The sequence below is a fragment of the Haemaphysalis longicornis genome, unplaced genomic scaffold (genome assembly GCF_048455015.1).
Source record: "Haemaphysalis longicornis isolate Haplotype H1 unplaced genomic scaffold, Haemaphysalis longicornis Haplotype H1 scaffold_8, whole genome shotgun sequence".
Taxonomy (NCBI): domain Eukaryota; kingdom Metazoa; phylum Arthropoda; class Arachnida; order Ixodida; family Ixodidae; genus Haemaphysalis; species Haemaphysalis longicornis.
Window position 1 is genome coordinate 107,610,960 of NW_027526445.1, and position 27,427 is coordinate 107,638,386.

Below are 27,427 nucleotides of genomic sequence, written 5' to 3' on the forward strand. Positions count from 1 at the left end.
CTCATCATGACCACAAATCCCGAGAGGTTTTGTACGATAGGTGTAACTTAAAACTCACAAGAAATTAAATTAGAATGTTTTTTTTTTTCAGGCGGATAGTAACACGTCTGAAAAAACACGCAGCCATTGTTTAGTCATTTCTTGCACTTTGAGTTGTTTGGTACCACTTTATATTAACACTGTATGTGCTTTCTCTCTATTTGGACGTTTATTATTGTACAGAGTGTATGGAATGTTCCCGTGGATGAAACAACGGTCAAGTTACAGATCGTAAGTCTGTCTTGTTTTTATCCTTTAATAGTAGAAACTTCTCTAACTTCAAAGTATTTGCTGCCAAGCTTTTGTCGAACGTAGGATATGCTAATAAGTATTCGCAAGTGGCGTAGGAACACCTTATGATAGCAGTTCTGGTTATTGTACTAATGCTATTTTTCTTCTCATCTACTCTGTTTAGTGATGTGGTAGACTCTGTACCCGGTGATATTTTTACTATGTAAGAAACAGAAAAGCTTCCATGTTATTTCGTATTTGCAGGTTGTGATGGTTTGCCACTGTTTGTTGTCGTTGCTGCTGTATATGTGCGAAAAAAATGTTTTACTGGAAAATATACAGCAATATAGTTAAAGCTGGATGTAACGAAGTTGACAAAATTTCGCAATGTTTCGTTACATCCAGGTGTTCGTTACATGCAGGTTTCGGCCTAAGGCACTCGGGAATGAAGCAGAAACGAAGTTAAAATGCTAGGCATCAGGGAAGGTGAACTCACCATTAATGAATTTATTTCACAACGAAAAACCGCGTGAGATGCGCCTCCTGCTTTCGCGTGAGCTTAGGCACTACACGGTGCTTCAAAGAAGCAAGTTCACCTATCCCCGTATTAACAAACGTAACTTAAGTACCACTTTTGCCATTTGACACTTTCTGGCACCCTAACACGTTACAAAAACTAAACGCATGCTCAAAGGGTGCCTTTTAGCGATCTTGATGCTCTTTACCGAGATAAATATATTGTTGAGGGGTGCAACCTGGCATACTATACCATGCGGAAATATTCCTAAAAATCATGCGCTTTTCTTGAAAAGACAACTTATCGTTTTCTAACAGCAGCACTCATCACCGACGAACCGATAGCCCAGACAGAAATGGAGACGCGCGACTACACGTCGCCAGCACGGCCTTGCACCTCAAAACTTAAGACTGGAGCCGAAACCACATTCACACATGGAAACGCACGGGAGTTAGCGGTGCGGGTGAAAAAAAAAACGTTACGGTCTGTTACTCTTGCTAGCTGGTGTGGTGTCACGCTACACAAGCAAAACAAGAAGTCACTGCAACGTTAGCCACGGGATGGTGCTTGCCCCTCTGTTCATCATATACATCATCATCTACATCATTATCAGCATTATCATCATGGCTAATTTTGTGTTTAGGCGTTTCCAGACCAGACATATTTATTGCTGCTAGCTCCGTACGGTAGTGCTGCTATTCCTTAAATTAGTTCATTTCTCCGATCTATATTTCAGTAAAAGTGCAAAGAACAACGACTAATCAGCTCGCCGACTTTGTTACATCAAGGTTAGAATAGAGGTCGCGAACACATGGGGGTGGCGATGGCGAATTGAAAAACTTCGTTAAATCCAAAAATTTGTTACACAGAGTTTTGTTACATCCAGGTTTAACTGTATTTCATTTTCGCAAGACATTCAAAGAAGCCTCGGGCAAAATTTGAAGATAATGGTGTAGTTTCCGTGGAGCGTAAGACAGAAAACAACTCAATTATTAGCAAGAAGTAGAACCCAAAAGGGGCTCTTCAACTCATTCGATAAACACTTTCACTGTCCCCGTCGCTTATAAAGCATTATGAAAGCTATAGTTACCGCGGGCACGGACACAGAGCTTCATAAAATAATTAATTAGAGAGGAATCTGGCGCTAGTGTCGACGGAAACTCCGAGACAGCTCTAACGCTTCATAGGGAAGGATGGGTAGTAGCTGAACCACTTGCGTAGGATCTAAATGTGGTTACGGCCGCACCAATTTGGTTGTTTACCAAACGGCATTTACGGCGCGGTTCGCTGTATAAAAATTACAAGGCGAACAAGAAAGTTAGTGAGCAAAAACTGATCTTTTACGAAAAAACGGCGCTTTAAAAAAAAAGCAAACGCGGAGTAGAAGAGGTTTGTGGATTACCTTTGCCATTTACCGCCAACTACCACGGGACGCGGTCTTCTTTAAAAATTATTTGCAAAAGTTTCCGCGCTTGTAGTTTTTATAATAACAAAATTTTCGTGCTCCTAAACAAAAACGATTTTGTTTGGAGAAGCTATTCTAGCCTGAATTGGTGACATTCATCAAGCTGCGTCCCTCTTTGATGCCTGCACTGGTGGTCTACACCGTGGGAGCCAGCGTTCTCCCAAAAGGTTTAGGCTGTTCCGAGCAGTTCGCAACCTTCGTCAGCTTCGAAAATAGAATGCTCTGGCGAATGAGCAACGCCGCAAGTTTTAATTCCCTTTTAACTTCGCTGCATTCAGCGCTGTAATTTGTGTTTTCGTGCTCGTTGTGGACTTGGTCACCCATCCGATTCGCAACTCTGGTTATAGAACATTTACACTCAGGGCGCTTCAGAGCGCGTGCGGCATTCAGTTCTACTAGAAACGTATTTTTGAACGTGCCTTCCAAAACCCCGCATAGGCAAAGGTGTTCATGCAAGGTGACGAGGAGAACAAAATTGGCTGAGCGATCGATTTTATAGTACTTTTCTGGGAGCCAGGCAATGCCAATCCAAATCCACAACTACCAATCACGTCCATCGCGGCGGAAGATCGCAGCGCCAGTTTCCTCTCAAGTTATTATTGTGTGAGTCTCTATGAGCACGGAGCGGCACTGCGTGATCCGCTCTTTCCAGCAGAACTGTCTTCCGTGTTGCTTTGTTTTGTGGAATTTTAAAGTGGCTACGTCTGTTTCTGCAGCTGAAAGAAAGCCTGCAAGGAGCGACTACATCGCTGTAATTACGCCATTCGAGCGACTATTCTGCGACACAGTCAGCTGTTTTTGTCTGTGTATTTCGATCCTATTCGTTCATTTATTTTATTGATTCGTGTGCTGCCCTTTGAAGCAACTGGCACTTTCTGCTCATATCGTTCTGGCTTTGTGTACTAAGCAGAGGACAACTGCCCGTCGACCTAACTAGTTTGACACCCAATCGTATTTTCGCTTGTTGAATTGGCAACACAATATCGGGACGAAAAAAGCTTAAGAAGATGGGAAAATTATGTTGTAATTGAATGTCATACTTATGTTATAATGTTTTATTATTATGTTGTTATGCTAATATGTTAATATTTATGTCGTTATCAATTCGTAGTGACGAATTGGTACAATATTTTCGGTTGAAACAAAACTGGGAAATATATAGAATATCTTGGGTTTGGGCGAGTTGGTCCATATCGACTTTGAAATTCAGCATTGTGTCCGTGTTTCCTTCCTAAATCCTGTAGCTTTTGTTCAAGTTAAAATTTCAAGTTGGAAATATATTTCGTAAATACAGCTGGTTTTTGCATTTCAGAATTCACCGTAAGCAGAAATTCCGGGTGCATGTTTTGAGTTCTGGCCAACTATTTTTCAAATAAAGAAGGAGGAATAAAATCAGCAAGCCAAGGGGCCAGGCTGTCAATATGTCAGGGCGGCTGTGATGAACAGCGAAAGTATCAAAGTCCGTCAAGTGCATTGAGAGAGAACCAAACGCGATGTATATGCCCTAGATGAACGCCCGTATAGTAAATATGTGTTCGTTTTAGAATGATACTTCTGGCCGGAAGGAGCAACGCACGGCGATTCCGGATTACTGCAAGAGCGCGCACGGCTTTGTCATAGTCTTTGACATCACAGATAAGGTACGTAGATATTCAATATTTTTACATTGTATACTTTGGAACAATGGAGCTCGTCGCAGAGACGGCACGTCTGGTCGGTCTGCCTGACCGGCCATACAGCGTCAGTAGGTTTACGTACACCAAAAAAATCCCGGATACAACCCGCCTACACCATTTTACTTCAGTACAGAAACCCAATGAAAGCATGTACTGAATCCCGGAAGAAAAAAAAGGCCATAGGGTAAACATTTATTTCCTTAACGACCATGATGGTGGCGGCATATCGTCATACATTTAAAAGCGTGCTTTATGTAACTGGTACTCTGGTCAATGCGAAGGCGTCAGCGGAAAAGGAACATCAAGTGATAAAACTTGTCTCTTAATGATTCCAAGGCATGTCACAATAACATCAGCGCTAGAAGTGGCGGAGTTGGTGGTTTGTTCAGTTATAATTCGTAGTATCTTATTTATTTGTATTCTCTTGTTTTTTTTTCTCCCAGGATAGATGGTGGCCAGATTATGCTAACAACAGGAAAAAGAGATATTCTGGATTGCTTATTTACATTTTTAATTTTTTTGTTCCTACAATGACGTATATTTCCACTACCCCCAACAATGAGTCGATGGGCTTACCAATTGCTACTTTTTGTGGAGATTCGCGGAAGTACAGTGTTTGCATTGTGAATTTCTAAAGTAGCTCCCCGTTCTGTTGCAGGTTTCAATACTAGTCAATATTGCATAGCAGTAGATACAACTTTATTTACTTTAAGTAGTCCTGCTAGTGATGTTGCATTTCTTGTTCAAAGGCAACATTTTTTGTCTCCAGAATGATTGACCGCAGGAATCTACGTTCGTTCAAGCCACCGGGTATTAAATTAAAGCCACTCCACCGTGCAATGGCTTACGCTTTGACGGTGCCTTCTGAACGGGGTTTCTACAAATGTCACACCTTTTAAAAACAAGGACAGCGTATCGCATAAACGTTTTCTCAGGTTGTTGCCTTTACTGTCTTTTCATCTCATTTTCATATTGCTTCGACGCAACCACCTCCGTGTCATGGGCGCTATGGTATCCTGTTCCAAAAATGTGGGCCTTCCAGACTGCATTATCAGGAGTGACATATTGGCTTTGCGAGCTTGAAAAACTTGCAAACAAAAATGTCCCAAAGATTCTAGTTGGCAACAAACAGGATATGCAAGCGGAAAGAGCAATTACATGCGCAGAGGCAAAGGTAAGGCCTTCTATGTTTCTCCAAAATGAAAAGAACTTAATCGACTTCCCCGTTAACTGCCCAAATGTTATGGCATGCGTTGCAAAACGAACGGATCATTATAGGCTTTACCCATTTTAGTCAGCTTTGTTCAAGGATAAACCTTCGTATAAGACAACCATTGCCATTTTCGGCATTTTTGAGTGTGTTTAGGACGGCTGTAGCTTTGTCATTACGGTAGTAGATTAGTTTTCTAGAATTCAAAGGTGGCATGTTCACTTTCGCTACCTTACATGCGGTGAAGAAGCTTCTTTTTTTCCCCTAGGAGAGTCAGCCGTCTTACCAAGTGTCATAATGGCCGGCATATCTCATCAAAGGAATTTTAGTCCTTCCTCCAGGCCAGCGGGAGTGCACGCATCTTTTCTGGTTGTACCATTCCCATAAAAATGGTCTTGTGGAGAAAGTAATTCGGCTACTCCACTCGCATATTCAGACTTCACTGCAGAAGCGTCGCTAAAGGAAACTGTGACCGAATTCCTGCAATATACCGAGCCACCCGCAAGATCCCTACTGTTCTACAACCGGTAGTTCATGCACGTGGATTTCAACTTAGAACGTATCTGCATGTCATATATCAGGCAGCTGTAACCAACTAGCCCAACTGTCAATTTTATTTATATATCAGGCAACCAATCCAGCTAGGGAGATGACTTTGTCCAGGAAGACGGTTGCTGAATATCACAAAAATGCCAGGCCTTCCCTGATTAAGGCCTTCACTGATCAACGAAGAGTGCTAAAGTTCCCACTTTCCAATGGGGCAATCACGTGCTGGTGAAGAAAACAGGTCCAGTACCTAGACATTTGTGTGGTCATGAAGCACTTTTCGAAATCCTAAACAAAATTCAGGGAAGCTTGCACAAATGCGTAAGACTTGAGCTGAACATTGACGGAAACATACGTTCACTACCACATCCTGCCCTTCAGATTGCGGCCTGTTTTTCGGCCATGCGAACTATCCGCGGCCGGGCCATGCCGAAAACTGCGAAGACGCTGCGCGCTAGGTCATTTTAGGATACTGAGCACATGCGCACGACGACTCGAGCTCCCGGGCGAAGGGCTCTCTTACGATACTGAGCGCATGTGCACGCTCCTTACCAATGTTGCGGCGGCCGCTATCGCGTGTCTTTCCGTTGTCCAGTGGTCATTGCGACATCTGCCAGACGCCTGCTCTATAGCGTTTCTCGCGGGGACCTTCGGGCGCACACGAACCCCGACCTTACGGCCGGTAACAACAGCTCTGCTGTTAAAAAGTGTGCTATGGGCCCTCCTGCCTGGAACACGGGTAAAACTGGATGGCAGCTTCCGGTGAAACTTCGTAGCCGATTGCAGCCTAACGAAGGCATCACCAGGACAAAGGACGAATTTTTCTTCTCTGAGGACGAATGTCTTCTCTGAGGGTTGCGCGGGAGATGGTCCATAATTCTCCAAAAAAGAGGCTTCGTTTTGTAACGGCGCCGCAGCGCCATGCGAAAGCATGTGTTCTTGAGCTGGGGCGCCGCTTTGAGATGTTGCGGAATAGCGGGAACTGCCATGAGGAGCACTGTAGCAAGGGTGCAAAGTGACGCGCACGTCTCCGGTCATTTTCCGCGTCGCTTTGCGCCCTTGCTACACTGTGACTCATGCCAGTTCCCGCCACTCCTCAACACCTGAAACTGTCCCTCTACCCGAGGCACATACATTTTCATAGCTCTACCACACCGTTTCAAGAACGAGGGCCACTTGTTTGGAGAATTCACCTCTGGAGGCTTTCAGCCTGTCGTCGGAAAATAGCGTTGTACCCCCCCCCCCCCCCCGGTTATCGCTCGGCGAAATATTCGGCTCGGGAGCGCTGTAGTTGGAACAACAACCATATACAAACGTAGGCTTGGGAGCACCATTTTAACAATTACAGCTAAATCAATGGCTAATCAAGTGACACCAAAACTTAACCACACTAAGCCAAGCTTTGGCTTTGCATATCCAGGGTTAGGTGAACTAGGCCAATTCTATTTTTATAGAAAGAACTGGTATATTTCTTTAAAAGAAACTGTGATTGAATCCTCTGTAATGGGAATCCGTCAAGCAGGAAAGTGAAATGTGCAGCGAAATCTGCAGCTGAACCTGATTTCCAGGTGGGTGCCTGTCTTGTGGATGTGCTTGGTGAGCGACGTCCTGCTGACGGGTCGCTTCGGCAAAGTTATGCTGGCGTCATTTCTGTGACAGATGTGGTGTCAGTGAAATCATGGGGTATCGCAACCTAAAACACTTTCGTGTTCAAGTATAAAAGCCGAAAACGAACAACCGTAATTATAACGTACTCTTTAGTACTAAAGGTTCCTTCCCGCAAGAAGACCCTGTTTACAGGGGTGCAACCTTTACAGGCAGCTTGCTTCGTTTTAGTGGCGTTAGTACTAAAGGTTCCTTCCCGCAAGAAGACCCTGTGTACAGGGGTGCAACCTTTACAGGCAGCTTGCTTCGTTTTACTGGCGTCACTTCCGTGATGGATATGACGTGAGCGAAACCTTGGTGTATCCGGGACTAAAACACATTCGTGTTAAAAGATTGTACTCACCCCGGCGTTCATTCACAGGGACTTGCGAGCAAATGGGGCATCAAGTTTATGGAAGCAAGTGCGAAGGATGGCGGAAACGTTCCTCAGATTTTTCTGAAAATAGCAGCGCAAATCAAGAGTTGCCTGCAACCACAAGTGAACGGATCTGGCAAAAAGACCGAGTTTGTGGAGATCAAACGTCGCCTGGAGGACATGACCGGCGACAGACTCCGCAGCGGCGACAATCCGCTTCCCTTCCCGCCAAAACCAAAGAAGAGGGAAGAATGGTAATCCTCAAGCATCAATTTTTGAGTTACAATAGTCGTGGTTGCGCTAAGAAAATGCCAAAATTTTTGTCAGTCTGCGTTTTCCCAAAATTCGACCAGATTGACATAATTTTTGTCAATCTTGTCGCTGGTGGGTTAATGACACACTGGCAATTGGTGGGCCAGGGGATTACCCTGCGAGGTGTCCAATCAGTGACCTACTTGTGGGGGAGTGGTTGGTCACGTGATTCACAAGACTCGCGGACCAGCAACACGAGGTTTAAAAAAAAGCTAGTGACTCAGAATTAAAACCATAAGGACTTACAAGTGCTCACCGGTGGTTCACAATGCACGTTGGTAGACACCACAACAAGGAGGAAGGGCACAAGCTGTTAAGTGGTGAAAATGGGAAAAGGAAAAAAGAACTTAAACAAGTTTTTTTGATGGGCTAGTTGGTGAGATACTTCAAAAGCCATAAGGATTGCGCAGAACGACGACACACAGAGAGAAGACAACAGAGGAGATGATAACAGGACGCATTCTTCAGGGATTTTCAAGGAAAAGAACAGAATACTCGGAGGTCTGGAAAGCACGGAGAAGTAGTAAAATGCTCTCGTTGGAACGGAAAGGCCGTATGGCCAGAGGAGGAAATGTGAACAGCTGGGAGGGACAAAACATTTACTGAATTTTTAACGGCATGTAGGTAGCTTACGATTGAGGATGTAATGGTCCATTTTAAGGTACACAGCTGGTTCCAAATCCGGGCTCACAGTGGTCGTGCCAGATCGCTCTCAAGGGAGGAAGTTGCTTGTGCGGCGAGGAACAGGGGGTCATTGTATGGGAATTATCTGGTGAAGAACCATGCGAGAGGGCACTTTCGAGAATATAGCTATGTTTTCGAATGGAGTGCAATGTCCGAACAAACGGTTTAGATCCGCGATAGAGGTCACTGAAGACTGTGGGCCGCGTGAGAATGCTGATTTTTCAAGTGAATTCATTTCGATATGATTTGAGGGGTGAGAGAATCATTGGAAGAGTTTTGTTAACGAAACTTTTTCCTAAGCTTGGTTAAGAAGGGTCGCCTTTGAGGTAGCCAAGGGGGGTGCTTGATGCTAAGCGGTAACTGCAGGTGTTGCGTCTAGTTGCTGGCGAAAGGAGGTGAGCGAAACAGCAGGAGGGGGTTGTTCCTGCAGTGGAAGGACTACAAGGAGGCTCCTACAGAGGGCACGGTCTGGTTGCCCTGTCATTGCATCCTGTGTCCCGGTACCTATGCAAGGCCACTTTTACTGCCGCTCTGATGAGGATGAGGTGGAGGAGCTGGAGGAGTGAAACTTTATTTTATGATAAGAATAAAAGGGAGTTAGGGCCTGTGGCTTTCCGTACAGGTGCTAGAGCCCTTTGAGACTCCAGCCTCGAGCACTTGAGCATGGCGGCCTCCCATGCCTCTCTGGTAGGGGAAGGGTTGGGGGATAACGCAGGGTTGCTCTGGCATGCCCACACCATGTGGAAGGTGTCGGACACCTCCCCACAGTGCAGACACCGCCCATCTGTTTTAGGGTCGAAATGCATTGCTACTGCGGGGCACATAAATGTGTTCGTCTGATCCCGTGATGAACGAACTTGTTGGGAGTAGCTTGAACCTGGTTGACGGCATAGTGGTCAGAGAAGGCCTTGTTGAATTCCTCAACGGCAGTTTTTGAGTCTATAAGTAGACGAATGTGTGAAAGTAATGTTGAAAAGATTTTGTATGCAAGATGTTCCAGTGAATGTAGTATGCCACGAAACTCGGCTCGAGTGGGAGACGTAGAGGTTATATGTCTTGCTACGGAGCGGTCCCAGTCGGTTCGTGGCAGGCAATGCAACGCGATGGACATTCGGTGACAGTCAAGACTGGCATCGTTGGAAATTTCAATTACATTCTGGAGAACTTCGGCCCATCCTGGCAAAGAAGTCAAGAGAAAACGAGAAGGGGCTGATATTCTGACGTAAACGAGTGAAAGTGAGTGTAAGAGGATGCTAAGGGGAAGACAGTGGGAAACTGAGAGGGAGAAGGGGAAGAATCAGTGGAGTGGTGTGGGGCGACGTGGGAAAAGTGGGGAACATATCGTTCTGGCGAGGGGGACGTGAAAAAAGGGCATATAACGCACGCATATACACTGAACCGAGCACCGCGTTGGTCATAGAAAAATCGCTGTACTTCTAGTGGCACCTTGGAGCCAAAGCCTGCCCTGTGCCATATTTTTAGCTGAGCCACAACACATGTACAAAATATTTGGAGTTGTGTATTCGTGGCCTACTCTGCAGATGCGGATGAATGCTGCTACGTCATTCCCCCGGTAAAAAAGCGCCTTCCCGGTGCTTTTCACTCAAAGGCTGGCAGGTGGGAATCGTACGCTTTGGGGCGGGAAACGCGGACAATAACCGTTTGGCCCAATTGGTAGGTTGGCAAAGAAACGGCTGGAGTTGTCATGTATATGACTGAGGACACATGACCTATTACATGGTAGGTTCCCGAGTATGGGAAGAGCAGATTTTCACAGCACATGCTCACGCGGCGGGAACGGCAATCCCTAAGAACAACAGGTCCCGGGTGAAAACTAGAGGCTTCGGTGCCGGTATCATAAAACGCTATTAGGAAGAACTGCGATGAGCAGAGGTCTGAGCGGGAACCTTGGCGAACGTAGTCCACATAAACAACTGTGGCCGGGGCATATTCGGAAGTTGCAACTCAAAACGGCAACAGAGTGTCCAGTGGCAAAGCCGCCTCGCGGCAGTAGACCAGGTAGAATGGAGAATGTCCAGCGGTATTGCGACGGGGCTAATTTAACTCAAATGTGAGGTACGGTAACGCCACGTCCCAATAGTGGGTATCGTCGGAGGCATACATTGATAGCATGTCTGCAAGTGTTCAGTTGAGTCTGTCAGTGAAGCCATTCAAGTGAGGACTGAAAGAATTTGTGATCTCATGAAATAGAGGCTTCGACGTATGCCCGTCTGGTCGGGAATGAGATTGAAGTACTTAATAAAGAAGACGGCGACCACAAGAGAATAAAACAATGACGTTTCCACACCCCGAACGGGAGCCTTGTTCAGAGTGTAAACGGGAGCCTTGTTCACAGTGTGAACAAGGCTCCCGTTCGGGGTGCCGAAACGTCATTGTTTTATTCTCTTGTGGTTGGTCGGCGTCTTCTTTATTATGTACTTTAGTGATCTCGTGTTGCGCCGAACAAGAACAAAGAATATCGGCAACAATCCGCGAGAAAAACATAATGAACTGGCGAGGAGCACCATGATGAAGAATTAGGTACACGAGACGCAGTACTTGTAAACTTCTTCACGAGCACTTTTTCACAAATTTTTTACTATTCCAGCGTGTGTGTTTCCGCAACAGTCGCGGTCAGTGCCGAATATCGCAACATTCTTGGAATAATTTGTATTGGTAGCCACCACTGTACAAGAGCGTCTGATTTAGGAGGCTGTGTCGGCATGTAATTTTCTTAAATGCCAGCTTGACAGTTTAAATATTTGGTACCACACTTCTTCCCCATTTCAAAGCCCAAAACAAATACCTCTTTTCGTTCCTTTTAGTGACTATACTTTTAACATTACCCTTCTGGGTGATATTGGAGTCGGGAAGTCTTCTCTAATGCTGAGGTTCACGGTGAGTGTTTTTTCACGGCTCCTCTGTTCCGCGATGCTCCAGAAGTTTCGGTAAAATTGTCTTTATGTTACTGAGTGCTGAATGATGCAGCCTCTTAGGAAAAACACATGGAAAAGAGAAGCTTATGCTAAAGTCGCTGTAAGGTGTACTGTTGAAAAGAAATTTAAATAATGTTCCCTGCCTTGAAGCTATATAACCCAATGTTTGCAGCAGTCACTACAGATAATTAAGTGGTCTTGGGACAGTCATGAATTTGCGAAATGAGTGCATGTGCATTGCTACTAAACTTCTCTTTGCATGGCGCACAGATTGCACACCGAATATTATCGAATTTTAGCACCTTTCGGGGAAAGGCTTATTTACGCCCAGAAAAACCGCCCGTTCTTGTCCTCTTGATTGCTAATAAGTAAATAGGCCTGTACAGTTAAAAGTAAACAATATTGCTTTAAACTCTGCATTAAGAACTGTGAATTGAGCGTGTACGTATAGGTTGATGATTGGTAAAGCGCCAACACTACGCGGACAAAAAAGACGACAGGATGAAGAGGTACTCGCAACTGAAAAGTTTAATCTTGAACACACATACGCATATACACACAATCAAAGCCACCGCCTTCACATAGTGTGCAAATAAAATCTACCGCCCGGCAAGATATCGAAGAAACAACAAACAAGAGACTGCATATAATCACACCTCACGTGCACAAACCCCTCAAAAACGACACTCACGCTTGGCTCCGCCTACGCAGCTGCACGAAGGTAGTGATGGGTGCCTTGCTCTGAAGGAGTTTTTTATTTTTTTGTCCACGCCAAGAGACCAAGCTCAAGAATAAACCGCTCCGCTGTTGAAAAAAAAAAACATCTCCTGAGATCATCACCCCTCTTTTTCCAGAAGCTTTCTACGGTCTAAATAACAAAAACAACATAATAGTGATTTGCCCTTCCATGTGTTTTTGATGTGCCGTGAACTAGAAAACAACAGCGTTGTGGAACCCCCTCCTTCTCGCATAAAATTCCTTCCTCTCAGTAACCTACTAAAATTATCCCAGGAAAGTGACATTTCGCACAGCCAAAGATTCAACTTGGACAAAAATCTCTGAAAGTCGTGTCCAGGACTGCGAATATTTTTTGTGCAATTCGATGGCAAAATTTACAACCGACGCATTTCACTTGAATAGTTCCTACTGCTGTGGAGCTTGGTCGCGCTACGTGCTAAATATCACACTGCGCACAAAGCAATTTTTTGCCGCTTGTATTTTTTGGGCGACAATGTTTTGTATTTCGCTAAGTAACTACAGAGTAATCACTAGTTAAACAATAGCGATTAGCCGGAATGCTGCACCTGAATGTTTCCTCGGCACTACTTGTTCTGAATGTTTTTTTCTTCCAGGAGGATAACTTTTCCCTCGTGTACAAAGAGACTATAGGTTTGGATTTCGTAAGTGTTTCTTGATAAAATTTGGGGGTTACTTTCTATGTTATTATTTGCCAAGCTGAATTCTCAGAACGCGTTGGGTTTGAACTAAACTGCTTTCATTTAGGGTTGCAAAACATTATCTTTCACAGTGGTAGCGCCTGTAAAACGTCGCGAAGGCAGGAAGCAGCTTTGGAACAGGGCTATACCTCATGCCAAGAAAAGGACGTCACAGTAGACGTGGCGAAATACAAAAATGTAAACATTCAAATGACTTGCTTTCGCACATGACGCGGTCTTCTGTTCCAGCCACGTCGTGCAGCGAACAAGCAAAAGTGAAATTAAAAACTTTACAATCCCTCCTAAAGAAAGTTTAGAGAAGCCCGCAAGCTTACTAACCACAAAAGTGCGTCAAAAATGCGTCCCACCTTTCGCTAAACGTTCGCCCAACCTTCGGTGAAGGTGCGTCCAATTTTCAATCGTCAAATCTTCAAAGACCTGAATCACAAAAAAAGAACGAATCCTTGCAGATGATTTTTCGCGAACTAAATAAATGCATCTACGAACGGCCTAAATGTATACCGAGACGTAGTTTGCGAAATAAAGGTATAGTATTGCATGCCATCTTTAGGGTGGAGGCGTGTACTTTTTTTATCTAGAACCGCTACTTTTTCGCGAATTGGAAGTAACCGTTTTGACACAATGGAGTTCCGGTTTAGCGCATGCGCACTGTGTCCAGATATTTTATCAGCTTTTTTCGGTCGACCAACCGCTCTTTGGGAACTGTATTAAATTTTATAGGACACCATCAGTCCGCTATGAAAGGTTTGGCTTTAAAAATGCCATAACCACGAGGGTTTAGGATGAAATTGGTGTATTGATTGATTGATTGATTGATTGATTGATTGATTGATTGATTGATTGATTGATTGATTGATTGATTGATTGATTGATTGTAGGGTTTAACGCGCCGACGCAACGCAGGCGATGAGGCGCGCCGTAGTGGAGGGCTACGGATTAATTTTGACCACCTGGGGATCTTTAACGTGCGCCGAAATCTCGTACACACGGGCGTTTTTGCTTTTCGCCTCCATCAGAAAAGCGGCCGCCGCGGCCGGGAATCGAAACAAGTCTCCTAAACTGCACGGTGGCGCTGAACAGGAGTGCATCGCGTGGATGCCGGACTACACAAAAATGACCATCCAATAGCCGTTGTGGCCTGATTGATTAGGCCAGCTCATCGGGGCGCGTAAAAACGGACACGGGTTTTAGTCTCAACTTAAAGCTAGAGGAACAGAATCTTGCGAAGTGGCTAAACAAGTTAACAAAGGCCGCGGCTAGCTAGAGTGGTGAGGCATATATCTAAAGAAGCATCTAAGAGGGGCAACGAATGTAGTTTAAGTCATTTCAAATTAAACTGAATGAAGTGTGCGTAGCAAATATAAATCACTTTGGCCAATCTGTTTGATATTTATATGTTCATTGAGTCCCCGATTAACGGAAATTACCCATATTGCTGCGAAGGTACCCATTATATTAGCATGGCCAATGAATAAAACGCACTGACGATTTACGATAGCTGTATACGCACCCGCTTTTATTGTTGGCGGTTTCAGCCCTGGCACTCATGCGCTGTTGTATGCATGCTGCGCGGGTAGTAGGTTTAACTACACTTCCTTCTTCGCCGGCTCTCCTCTCCCTTCCAACTACTTCCTCCTACAATTGTTGACCACCGGAGCCTGTGACCGCACTAGATATAAAACATCTTGCCAAATTGAATAGTAAGCAAAAGTCGGGTAATCTCATTTCGGCAGATTGTGGGACAATTCGAGGGCGTTTCCATGATATAGAAAATAAAATACAACGGTACCTCTTCCCAGTTCAGAAGTTTAAGGTCCCTGGAAATGCAGTTTATAACGGAAGCGCGCCTTAGCAGCTCGCAGATTTTAAGTGCGAATGCACTTCTTAAGTGAGCCTGAATCGTCCGCCGCCGTCGTCCGCATAGCAACAGCTGCGGGTGCGCGCGCTCCTCGTCTTCCCTAGCAACGGGGGGAGATGGGCGCGCGCTACTCTCCTCCTCCTCTCTCCGCTCAGTGACTGCGGGTGTTGGGCGCCTCCTCTCCACTTCGGGCTGGAGAGCTCTCGCTCGCGTAGCAAGCGCTCCGCATTCCGACGCGTGAGGGCGCTCGTGCAGCCCTCGCCGTAACGGTGGGCGCTACTCTCGTCCTCCTCTCTCCGCGCAGTGACTGCGGGTGTTGGGCGCCTCCTCTCCACTTCGGGCGAGAGAGCTCTCGCTCGCGTAGCGGGCGCTCCGCATTCCGACGCGTAAGGGCGCTCGTGTAGCGGCCGCGTGGCGCGGGAGGGTATTAGTCGAGCGCGCGCCGTCGTCGAGAGCGGTCGCTGGTCTTGCATCTCGATAACGATGATGGCGGACCGGGCAACGGTACCAGCAATAACGAGTGAAATATCTTTCTTTGTAGTTGTGTGCGTGTGTGTAATCTCTCGACTACTCATTAAGATCACGATATCCACCGTAATCGCGCAATCAACAACCGTGAATTCGCACTTACACACTCTCCCCCTCGGGGAAGTGCGAGGGAATTTTTTTGAAGTCCTACCTGCTCATGAGTAGATCAGTAAAATTTGTGAACATTGCATACCCACACTGGCATCTGCTTCAATGAAGGTGTTGTAAAAGACTGCTTTTTAACCGAGATTGTTTTGACCAACGTGGTAGTCGGTAATATATATGCCACTCACCCAGTGACTTTTTATAATTAGGCCTAATAGGCTCTGCACTATGTACTTATTCATAATATTGCTTAAACACTGTATTACTTGATCAAATGTATTCACAGGTGTTTTTTTGTGTCTCCAGAGAATGAAGATGCTAGAGCTTGAAGGTCACACCGTAAAGTTACTAATTGTAAGTACACCTCCGGCGCAAATGCGGCGCTATGTTTGACATTTCAGGTAGTCTGTGAGTGAAATTGTCATGCGGGGTTGCTGAAGTTTTGGTGATCATTCTTGAATCAGAGTGACTGGCTAAGTATGAGGTTTAACGTATCGACGCTACGAAGGCGATAATGCGCGCCGTAGTCGAGGGCTCCGGATTCATTTTCATCCCCTATGAATCTATAACGGGCACCGGAATCTCGAAAACACAGGCATTTTTGCTTTTCGCCTGCACAAGAAAAGCACCCACCACGACCGGTATTCAAACCCCCGTCCTCGGGGTCAGCAGCACAACGCCTTAGCAGTGAGCCACCGTGGCGGGTCTCTTTCAATCACAGATGCAAGGAGCAAACATTAATAATTTTCAGTAATAAATGTATGCACCGAAGGTTAAAACGTAAAAGCGCTTGCCTTTGTAGAGTCAACATGTTTATTTTTATTGACTAGTGTGAAGTAATTTGTTGTATCTTGCACACATTGCCTATTATGTTGTAAGTCATCGTGTAAGAAGTTTTTTTCTATGTAGATAGATGTCTACATATACCCATAATGGTGCATAAGTTACTTGTAATGCTGAAACAGGCGTTACGCTACAACCTTTAATAATGTCGCTCACACAGCTTTGTAAGATTTTCTTCAGCACATATTAGCATTATCACAATGCCCTACTGTCGTTTTTAATTATTTGTCGTTCCAGCAATTTTTTTACGAGTCCGTAGCTCTGGGGGTTTTATAGAAGACTCTGCACATTATGTATGACCAGTACGCGTGTGTTTCCATGAGTCCTAACATGACCCCTTAATTTAGGTGGTGATGCAACTTACACACGCAGCAGTTTCTTGTCAAGACAAAATAGTTTTAAAAATTAAAGCCGTTCCACTCAATGTGAAAGCTGTCGGAAGGGTAGAGCAGTGATTCGCCATAATGGGCTGTAGCGCCGTTATGCGCTCACCGCTACCCCCGAGTGATAATCAAATTTCCAGGCCCTGGTCCCCTGGCTGAAAATGCGCCAGCTGGAGTTCTGTTCTTCTTGTGCTTGCGCTTCCACCTGCACGTTCCGGCGTTGCACGGCCGCTTTTTTTCGCTTAATTTAGTAAAAAGCAGCCCAACGAGCCTTCCTATCTAAATGAACGCAGGCGCTGCTGGTTAATTACGCATTTTATGCCTGCATTAAGACTATAGTTTTTTTTTTCGATTAAAAGTGGTGAGATAAAGTACAAGCGCCAGGGGTTCACGAGTTTCGAGCGCTTATGACTACGTAAACCGCTTGAATTTCGAAGCCTCTAGTATACGCCGCCACGACAGCGGCGACGACAGAACGCCCTGTTGCTCTACTTTGGTCCAGCGAGCGAGTTACTACGAGAAGGCGAGCGCCTAAAGTGATCCGCACTTTAAAATTGTTAACATAAAAATGATCGCCCCATATACCTTTCCGCGCTAAAATTCGGGAAGAGCCGAGATCCGAGTTCACGGTTAAAATAAACTAGCAGGGATCACATAGTAGTTTTTTATGAATCAAATACCGCAAAATAAATGTATGCCGGAACATTTGAGCATTTGTGAAGAGACATAGTTTAGGTATTAGAAATTGTAAAATACAGTTCCATGCAATGAGTGTCACCGACGCCAACGGTGCAGAACTGATGGCCGCTACAGTACCCACGACATCTATTGAGGCAGAAGAAGAACTTGCCGTCGCTCTATTCCCACCACTGAAAACGACTACCTCATTATAATGATAGAATCGCAATCCGCCTGCCGCTACTTCCTGCTAGGTCGCATAACACCCACGACCTTAAAAATTCTGCGAAGTGTGCGCCAGCTCCCGGAAATGCACATCATCTGAGCCCCCGGACACGAGTCCTTCGAGGGGAACGGGTCGTTTCTCAAGAAGGCGAAGGTACTCAGCCCCTTCGCTCTCCCAGGCCCGCTACTCTTAATTCATACGCGGACATCCTCGTCCATTACCGCCACGAACGACGACGCTTCCCGCCACCACATCCCCATTTACCCAGAGAAGAGGCGACTGCCTTTCGCCGACTTCAGACAAATTCCTATCCTCACCCCACTATCCTCCATGCCATATACCCCACCCTCTACTACTGTACGTGGAATTTCTGCCCCCAACCCGGCACCCTGTACCACATGGTATGGGAGTACCCCATCCCTTACCCCACATCCTCACCCAATGTACGAGCAGTGGGCGGGCCAGCTGGCCAGCTCTGACCTCTCCGTCCAGCGTAGCCTGGTGGACAGGGCTAGGACGCTAGGACAGCCAGCGCGGACCAGGGCTTCCCGGACTAGAGGAACCCCCCCCCCCCCCCTTGGCCGGCGCCAAACCATCAGCGCCTGAAGTTCGGCAACATAAAGTTTATCCATTCCACTCCACTCCTCACCACAGGAGAAAATGTGTTTTGTTATAGTTTCATTTTAGTTGGAATGTTTGAGCTTGGGGTGCGTGTACAGTCGCAAGGTGGCGTGCGGCTCAACTCACGACGCCACCATAAGTTTTTACCGCTTGCTCATTTATGTATGTATACACAACATCCAGTGCGAAAGGTCGGATTATTAACGCGATCAGCTATTTTGCTGACACGCGATGCAGCAAACTCCATTGTTCACTAAGGTGTATTATTTACTCCTTCTCCCGGTGGCAGCACCTCACCAGGAAGTTTTAGATGCGAAGCATCTCACGGTCGGGCTATCTCCCTCCCTTGTCGTTGTCGTTGTTGTTGCGCCTTCCACATCGCCACTGCGCATGCTCGCATTGATGAACGCCCGGTCCCTTCTATGACTCCTGGAGCGACAGTGTTAGCGGTGTCTTCCTGGGCCGGCACGAGACGAGCTCGCACCACGCGCCTTCGATATTTGATCGTCGTCGGCAGCGGCGTGCGTCGGCAAGTCTCGGCGGGCCGTGATTACAAGCAGCCCACAACCATCCGCGGAAGGTGCATCAACCTCATCTTCAGAAACTTTAGGGTACATCCAGTACAACAGCCCTTGACGTTACATTTTACAGGCCATAGGTCGGTCATAATCAAACCAGAATGCAAACCACAGCTCGACGTCACCTACGATGAACATGATGATGATAATGAGTAAATAAAGACAAACTCCTAACACGTACAACGTCTCTCTCTCTCTTTAATGCATCTCCAATCTAACACCCTCACCCGTCTCCAATAAAATCACACCATCTTCCCGTAGGGGAACCCTGAGTAGTATGCGAAGCAGCCATGGGGTCAACGCAATTTCCCATTTCGTAGTTCCGGTACGTGAAAAGTGGGGTAGTTACCATGGAAACCAAACGGTAAATATAGCGGTAGCTATATACCTCAGCCTCACGGAAACGACGAACTGAAAACTAATGGGCACTTGAATCGACCCCATTCCTGCTTCGCATACAACTCAGGGTTCCCCTACGGGAAGATGGGTTTTTTCAATTGGCGGCATAGAGGGCGGGCATGATGTCGAACTTCTACTTGACACCACAACATCAAGAAGGCCATAAAATGCTCTTTTGATTCTATGTCAATGTTTGCTGCGAAAGTTGCAGTAAGTGACAACCGGGTTTCGGGAAGACGGCGAGGATTGAGTAAAATGGGCAAAGAACGCGAACAAAAACAGACAAAACTACGCAAGCGGGAAACAAAATGGCGATATTAATGAGGACACTACCGCAATCACGATAGGACTAGACGGGTAATTTCAGCGTGCTCATTTCGAAACAATCAAACCAACATTACTCGTGTATATGCAGGGCGACACGCGTGATTGATCAGGTCTTTCAGGCATAGTGACTCATGAAATAAGGAAAAGACCCAATCAGAAAGGGGTCGTGACGATAGAATGAGAAAGCACAGCCGCTCCACTGGATACGGTTCTTTTTTTTCTGTCAATGGTTTGTCTACTGCAGATAACTTTGAAACGTATACTTCAGCAGCGTGTGGGAAACGTGGGAGAACACAAAAACAAATCGGCAGCAGAACGTCCATAGCAACACAGAACGCCGCACGCCGAAGAAAAGGGCGGGCTCTCACTGCAACTAAATCTCACCAGCAGCCACACAACTGCAATCATTGGGGCGCGATATAACAACCCAGGCGAAAATGTCTCTGAAGAAGAACGAGTTTCGCAGCACAACAAGACCCGGACATGATAGAGATTTCATTTGAAAAGGTGGATCGGTAGCTTGAATAGGCGATATTTTATTCCCAGGCATAACAGGTTTAAGTGTGGGTCCGGATCCATTGTTTTCCTTGTTATGCAACTTGTCGCTTTTGGGTTACACTTTCGTAGCCTGTTTTCGTAACAGCTTGTGGGAATGTAAACGAATAAATTTACCTTACCGAGCACACAAGCAGGGACATAAAGTGTGGGCTATAAGATGAATCAATTCCCGCTAGGCGGCCTCGCTGTTAAATTATTAAATTGTTTGCCTTTATGTACTTGCCGTCTTACACAACGCTACAGCAGAAATTTTTTTTCAATGGTATGTTGTCTCCCGGGTGTGTGGCAACGCTACTAAAAAGGGAACAACTAACGCATGTTGGACTTAAAAAGAATTGCTATTATTAGTATTTTGGAGCCTTGAGTTGTGTTAAAGTGACGAATACTTTTTTCCAGACGGATACGGCGGGCCAAGAGAGGTTTCGATGCCTGACATCCAGTTTCTACCGGGGCGCAGATGGCATCATCATTGTTTATGACGTGACGTGTCGGGTACGTTACTGCTTCCGTTTTATTGATCGAGATCACTGAACGCTTCCGAACCCATTCGATTCTCCGGAAGCGTAAGAAGTAGAAAATTGAAGCCAAGGTTGTCGTTAGAACAAAATGAAACAAAATTGTATTCCCAGAACATGGCTATCTCTCCACTCACCATTTTTAGTATACAAATGGCCCTCAGACGCATGCACAGCGCTGCCATGAATAAGTGAGTCACTTTATTGACTTAGGATGGGTAGACCAATTTTGTTCCGCCGATTTCCCCCCAAAAGTGTCATTTTATAACCCCTCTTGTCGAGAAATAGAAAAGGCAACATGAATTTCGTGGTTTGTACTTAATCAAACAAAAATAGATTTTGTTTCATGGCAGCCGACCATGTCTCTTCTGCTTTTGTGCAAGTTCTTGCGCGGTTAAAGGATTGTAAATACTTTGTTCAGCCAACAACGGCAATAACCGCCTTTTATTATTCAAAAGGTACACCCGATGCTGCTGCCCCCTGTACATTTTTTATATCTATAGAATATTATGTGTAACCTCCTTTTAACTATGTCACAGATGGAGGAGGGGCGAGCTTTAAAATATTTTGTTTGTTTGTTTTTCTTTATTCGCATCTTGCACAACGTACATGACGCTGGGAGCGAGCAGTAAAAGCTGTCAAAAATCGACAGCTTGACAGAGCTGCAAGCCCCCAAGCACTGGGCAGCGTAACGGCAACATCAAATACAACTTGTATATTGAAAAGAAAAGAAGAGAAAAAGAGAGAGAGCAAAAAAATAAAGAAAATGGACCGAAAATTAACTGCCAACACAGTAAATACGCAGAAGCCGTACTGTGGTACTACACGTACTTCGGCATTACACAAACTGCACATGCTATCATGTATTATACAAAGAATCATGAAGAATATAATATCATGTATCATACGAAAAATATAATATCATTTATTATACAAAGAATAACACAGTCAAAGACAGGGCTATACACTGTAGAAAAAGAAAGAAAATAAAAACAATACAATTTTGTAGGGACATCAATACGAGGCACTCGATAGAGGAAAGAGTAGTCTTTTTGACATCGTGTGTACCGATGCGCAACAAACAATCAGTACATTCAACATTTTTTAAAATAATCTCGTAGTTCTCGGAAAGTCGTTTTGGGGAGTCTGATGTCCTGGCGATTTAGTTCATTTAATAGTCTTGGAAGTTTATTTTCTAGGGTTTGCAGTCCATATGTAGTTTTGTACGTTTTGACACAGAACGGTTAAACATGTCTTTTTCGGTATGTTTTGGTGCTCTCTTGAAGTTTTGCTAATTTAGAAAAAAAGGGGGAGTTGTTAAGCGTAGCCTGCTTTACAGCTTTACACAGTAGGTAATCGAACGTTTTTGCAATAGGCATTATATTATATTTCGGAAATAAATGTTGCGTAGGTGAACGCGTAGGAAGGTTTTCGAGAACTCTAATAAAGTTTTTTTGTAATCTGTGTATACTCTGTAGATTCGTTTGCGTAGTTGATGCCCATACTAAGTGGCAATAATTAATTCTGAATAAAAATAAAGTATTGTACTAACAACATAATGTTACGTGGTAATATGTGCTGGTGGCGGTACAGTAAGCCAACTACCTGCGATAACTTCACGATGAGGGAAGTTACGTGACTATCTCATGAAAGGTTTTCGTGAAAAATTACCCCTAAAGTCTTAATTCTTGGTACAATTTCCACAGCGGTTGATCTTAAAGATATTGTGTTGTTGATTATTACGGTTTTATTTCTGGCCCGGAAAAGTACACCTTTAGTCTTAGCAATGTTTATTTTCAGACAATTTTTTTGCGTCCATGGATCTAGTTTAAGTAAAATTAGGTTTGCATCATCAATTAAACCATCGGCTACGCTACCAGTTAAGAATATAGTGGTGTCGTCTGCATAAATGACGAATTTAGCATGCGGCCCGATACTGACTATGTAATTTACAAACATATTAAATAAAAAAGGTGCTAAAATGCTGCCCTGGGGTACTCCTGCTAGAACTGGCAAAGGATCAGAGGAAGAACCGTCCACAGTAACTATTTGGCTTCGGTGTTCAAGATAAGATCGCACCAGTGATCCGGCCTTTCCCCGAATATCATACCGCGCTTGCTTTTCAAGTAACAGATTGTGATTAGTGTGGTCGAATGCCTTTGACAAGTCGATGAAGATTCCTAAAACAAGCTTTCCCTGTTCAAGTTATGTGAGTAGATGTTCTTTTTGTGTCAGCAAAGCGTGTTGTGTACTGGAACCCTTGCGAAACCCAAATTGGCACTCCGATATTATGTTATGTTTTTGTTCAAATTGCGATAGTCGCTTTAGTATTACTTTTTCGAGAATCTTAGAGAAAACGGGAAGTATCGATAATGGCCTATAGTTTCCCATATCATTTCGGTCACCTTTTTTAAAGACAACTGCCACTCTTGCAATCTGCACCCTTTCAGGAAAGATAGCCTGACTTATACACAGATTGAAAATATGCGCAATACATGGGCCGAGTAGATGCGGGACGTGCTTTATTGGTTTAACTTGGTAACCATCGAAATCTTTGGCGTTGCTGTTATTTAAACTCAATATTGTGGTACTTATCTGACAGTGATTTACCGGATCAACAAGAAAAATGGTGCTGTTAATGTGAGGTATATCCCTAAGGTCATTACGCACTGTAGTGTGAGAAGCAATATTAACAAAGTGCTGATTGAAGGCATTTGCAAGCGCCTTTCCCGTGACCTCCACGTCGTTTATTTTTAGACGGTGTATTCTTTCAGCTGGAATCTTTTGGTTTAATATTGTGTTTAGTTTTCGCCACATCACGTCTACACGGCCAGCAGTTGAATTAAATGAAGCCGTGAAATAGTCTCGCCTCGCCTTTTTGAGGTCTTTATCCAAACCATTACGAAATACCTTGTAAGTTTTAAATACTTCTTGGCTTCTATTTTTGAGAAATTCTTTGTACAGCGCATTCTTTCTAGTGATTCTTGCTGATAACTCAGCCGTAACCCAAGGTTTTCTTGATTTTTTTCTTTTCTTAAAAGATGTATACGGAAAACTAGCGTCGTATATAGATTTCAATATTTTACAAAATTCATCATAGGCGCTGTTCGCGTTTTTTTCCCTATATACACTGTTCCAACGGGTTCGGCTACTTTATCATAGAAAGTAGCAACAGTTCTTTCTGTAATGTGCTGCACCTGATGAGTTGTATTTGTTCGCTTAATTCGGACGTGTTCCTTAGAGCATAAAAACATAGGGAGATGGTCACTTAAATCTGATACAAGTACTCCGGTTCGAATGTTTTCCGAGTGTAAATTTGTGACGAATATGTCAATGAGTGATGATGAGTTGACCGCGAGTCTGGTGGGTAGTGTAATTACGTTCCGGCAACCATTTGACTTTAACAGAACCTCTAGCTTAACCTGCGCGGTATCACATTTCAGCATGTTAATATTAACATCGCCACCACAAATTACATTAAGCTGATTATTATTCACAAAATCAAGAAGTGTCTCAAGATATTCTAAAAAAGGTGTCAGGGAACCGCTTGGGGGACGGTAGCATACAACAAGAAGAGTGCCTTGGAGTTTTATGGTCAATATTTCGTAGTCATGCGTCATCGCAGAAAATTCAGGTATCATTTCACAAGAAAATGCCTTTTTAGCCAAAATTCAAACTCCGCCGCCACGGCCTGTGGGGCGATTCAGATAGAAAGTGTGATAAGATGGTTTACGAAAGGCTTCGGATTGTTTTGTGCACCATGTCTCAGTTAACATAAGAACATAAAATGATGGCTTTATTTGATCTAAGAAAAAAGTCGACTGCTTTGTTTCGAATGGATCGTACGTTTAAGTGTAGACATTTACATGACTTTGAAAACGGAGTACCTAGGTGCTTATCAAAAGCGTGCGGTTGCACGTAGTCTTCGGAATGGGCGGATGCCATGGTATTTCCAGTTGGCTTTATTTTTCTTCATCTTATCTGAGCTGGTCGCGGTCGCAAGCATTAGTAACCACCACCACTGGGTCGCCATCTACTTTACGCATGAGTACTTTGTTGTTGTGGTGCCATACGTATTTGAAATTGTTAGACTTGGCCCAGACTTTTGTTTCAAAAAGCAGAGTGCGTGTTCTTTTCGTCAAATTTTCCAGCAAGAACCAGTCCTCATGCGCATCAGACAGTTTCTTCCTATTCTGCCACCACATATACCTGTCGGTCTGTTTCGTAAAGCGACAGATTACGCCGGGTATCTTATCTTTCTTGGAAGGGAGGCGGTGGATGGCTACAATGTCATTTTTGTCAAGAAGGGGCAATTTTATTTTGGCTGCAAGCTTATTGATTTCACTGACCAAGTCTTCGTTTTCAGCTGTCTGTATACCGTGAAATTCAAGATTAAGTCGCCTGCTTCGCCATTCAAGGTCATCGACCTCGCGTCTCATCTGTACAAGCTCGTCATCCTGAGCTTCCACTTTTTCCAGCCTCCGCTTCAAATCCCTTACTTCCTGCTCGTTGCGCTCTGTGCGTGGTAATAGTTCGTCCTAACGTTCGCTCATGAATTGTACACTGTCTTCAATGCTTTCCACAGTTTCCTTCAATGGCATCAAGTACTCGAGTTTTTCATGAATTGATCTCAGCCATGTCCGTATATCCTGTGTATCGGGGTCAAAGCTTGGTTTCTCGGGCGGCTGTGGCCGAGACTTGGAACGTCTGCATACTGCGCAACGCCAAGCATTGCGATACGGCTCGCCCTTTGACTTTATCGTTGTGTCCGAAACTCCGGCACATTTCCCGGTGGATACTTGCTACTGCAGTCACTGCACTTTATAACCGAGTCACTCGGGACAAGTTGTACACGGCAAATTTACATTGTTCAGTTGACGACATTGTCACACTTGGCAGCAGCAGCAGCAAGAGAAGTAATGAAGGAAAAAACACACGAGAATATAACAACTAACCTGCAACAACGCAAAGCGCTGCATCAGACGATCGTTCTTTGACGCTGCCGCTGCTGCCAATGTTGTGTAGCGGGGTCCATCGGGCTTGTTTTATAGTGCGTCCTTGACTTGCAGCGCTGTTTGCTTGTAGTGGCGGGATTCCTGGCTTGATTTCAAGCAGCTCGGTGTATGCCTACCAAGAACACAGGCGAGGGGGGGGGGGGGGGTCCTGATGCTCGTGGTGTTGACGTCAGCTATTTCCTGGCAACCTGCAACAACGCAAAGCGCTGCATCAGACGATCGTTCTTTGACGCTGCCGCTGCTGCCAATGTGCTGTAGCGGGGTCCATCGGGCTTGTTTTATAGTGCGTCCTTGACTTGCAGCGCTGTTTGCTTGTAGTGGCGGGATTCCTGGCTTGATTTCAAGCAGCTCGGTGTACGCCCACCAAGAACACAGGGGAGGGGGGCGGGGGTCCTGATGCTCATGGTGTTGACGTCAGCTATTTCCTGGCAATCTGCAACAATGCAAAGCGCTGCATCAGACGATTGTTCTTTGACGCTGCCGCTGCTGCCAATGTATACCATGTTACCAACTGTTACCAACTTGTTACCAACTAGTATACTACTATAACACCCGGAACTATTGTAACTATTGTAACACCCAGAGCATAATATATAGAGGAAGTGCTACACGTCAAGGTGGTAAAAATGGGCGCAGTGGCATGCTGTCAGAACTGTGCTTTGCAGCAGTCGCTGAAAACAAAGCAAGAATAAATTAAGCAATATTTGAGGTCATTTTTTCAGGAAATGATCATTTCGATAGCTGCTTATAGCACAAAACATACGCTACCGCTGAAGAGGCTCAGGAGGGAAATAACATTTTCTTTAGTGTTTTTTTTTCAACACGCGCGTTTCGAACCTTCCGCCTGTTCTTCCTTACATGCAGCGATAGACGCCAAAGGAATAAGGAAGACCCGGATCAAAAAAAAAATTAAAATAACATTTACATTGAAAAGTACACACCAATCTAACATTGCTATACTGTTAGAAAAAGAAGCACTGCTGTTCGCTTTCCCCTAAGCACAAGAGATATAAAACCGGGTGACCAGTTTTGACTTAACAGCGCGGCAGTAGTTTCTTTATTTTACGAGTATATCTGTTCATTTATGTTCTCTTTTATATCTTCCTACAAAAGTGTCATGCGATCATTAAAATACAAGTACGCAAAAAGTAATTCTTTACGCCTGTTCCGTTAATTGGTGTATTCAAAGAATTGCAACAGCGGGCGATCGGGGGGACACCAGCATCTGCTGCGATATACGCATACTTCGGGTGAGATGTACCGGGACAGCATTTTCTGGAGATATTAGATTTCGAAGTAAAATAACTTTCTGTTTTGCCCAGATCTTGATCATCCTTCTTGGTGTCCAAGTTTTTGCGAAAATGTTCCGGAGTACGATGATATTTTTAACCCGGTCATTTGTGGTGAAAAGACTGAGTGTTAATTCCTGTGAGATTTTGAGTGCGCAGCACTTGGACGCCCGGTACAGGGGTTTTGCGGCTGGGAAGGCGAAGATGGCGGAGTCCACCTATCCCAGCTCGCGAACGAGCCACCCCAGGCACACAAAAAAAAAAACGGCGGTGCAGCTTCTAGGGAAAGTGTGAGGGGAAGGGCGGCACATGCTGCTTTAGCGTCATCTCCCAGCCCGTCGCTACGGCTCAGTATGTCTCACTGCCTTCCCCTCACACTTTGTGCAGGCTTTGCCGTCGAGGAGAACGCTC

At 44.9% G+C, this 27,427-nt stretch overlaps 1 protein-coding gene and 1 pseudogene across 5 annotated transcripts in view; one reads left to right on the forward strand and one right to left on the reverse strand.

Annotated features, from left to right (window-relative positions):
* LOC144148177 (ras-related protein Rab-1B-like) overlaps positions 1–27,427 on the forward strand; it is a 58,189-nt gene that overhangs the window by 20,829 nt on the left and 9,933 nt on the right. For all 5 annotated transcript variants that reach the window (XM_077679761.1, XM_077679763.1, XM_077679759.1 and 2 more), the window contains exons 4-11: positions 223–270; positions 3,797–3,892; positions 4,971–5,102; positions 7,711–7,958; positions 11,526–11,598; positions 12,989–13,036; positions 15,891–15,938; positions 20,594–20,689. In XM_077679761.1, the coding sequence (XP_077535887.1) occupies positions 223–270; positions 3,797–3,892; positions 4,971–5,102; positions 7,711–7,958; positions 11,526–11,598; positions 12,989–13,036; positions 15,891–15,938; positions 20,594–20,689 (789 nt within the window). The remainder of the gene's footprint in view (positions 1–222; positions 271–3,796; positions 3,893–4,970; positions 5,103–7,710; positions 7,959–11,525; positions 11,599–12,988; positions 13,037–15,890; positions 15,939–20,593; positions 20,690–27,427) is intronic.
* On the reverse strand, positions 24,690–25,596 carry LOC144148178 (uncharacterized; annotated as a pseudogene).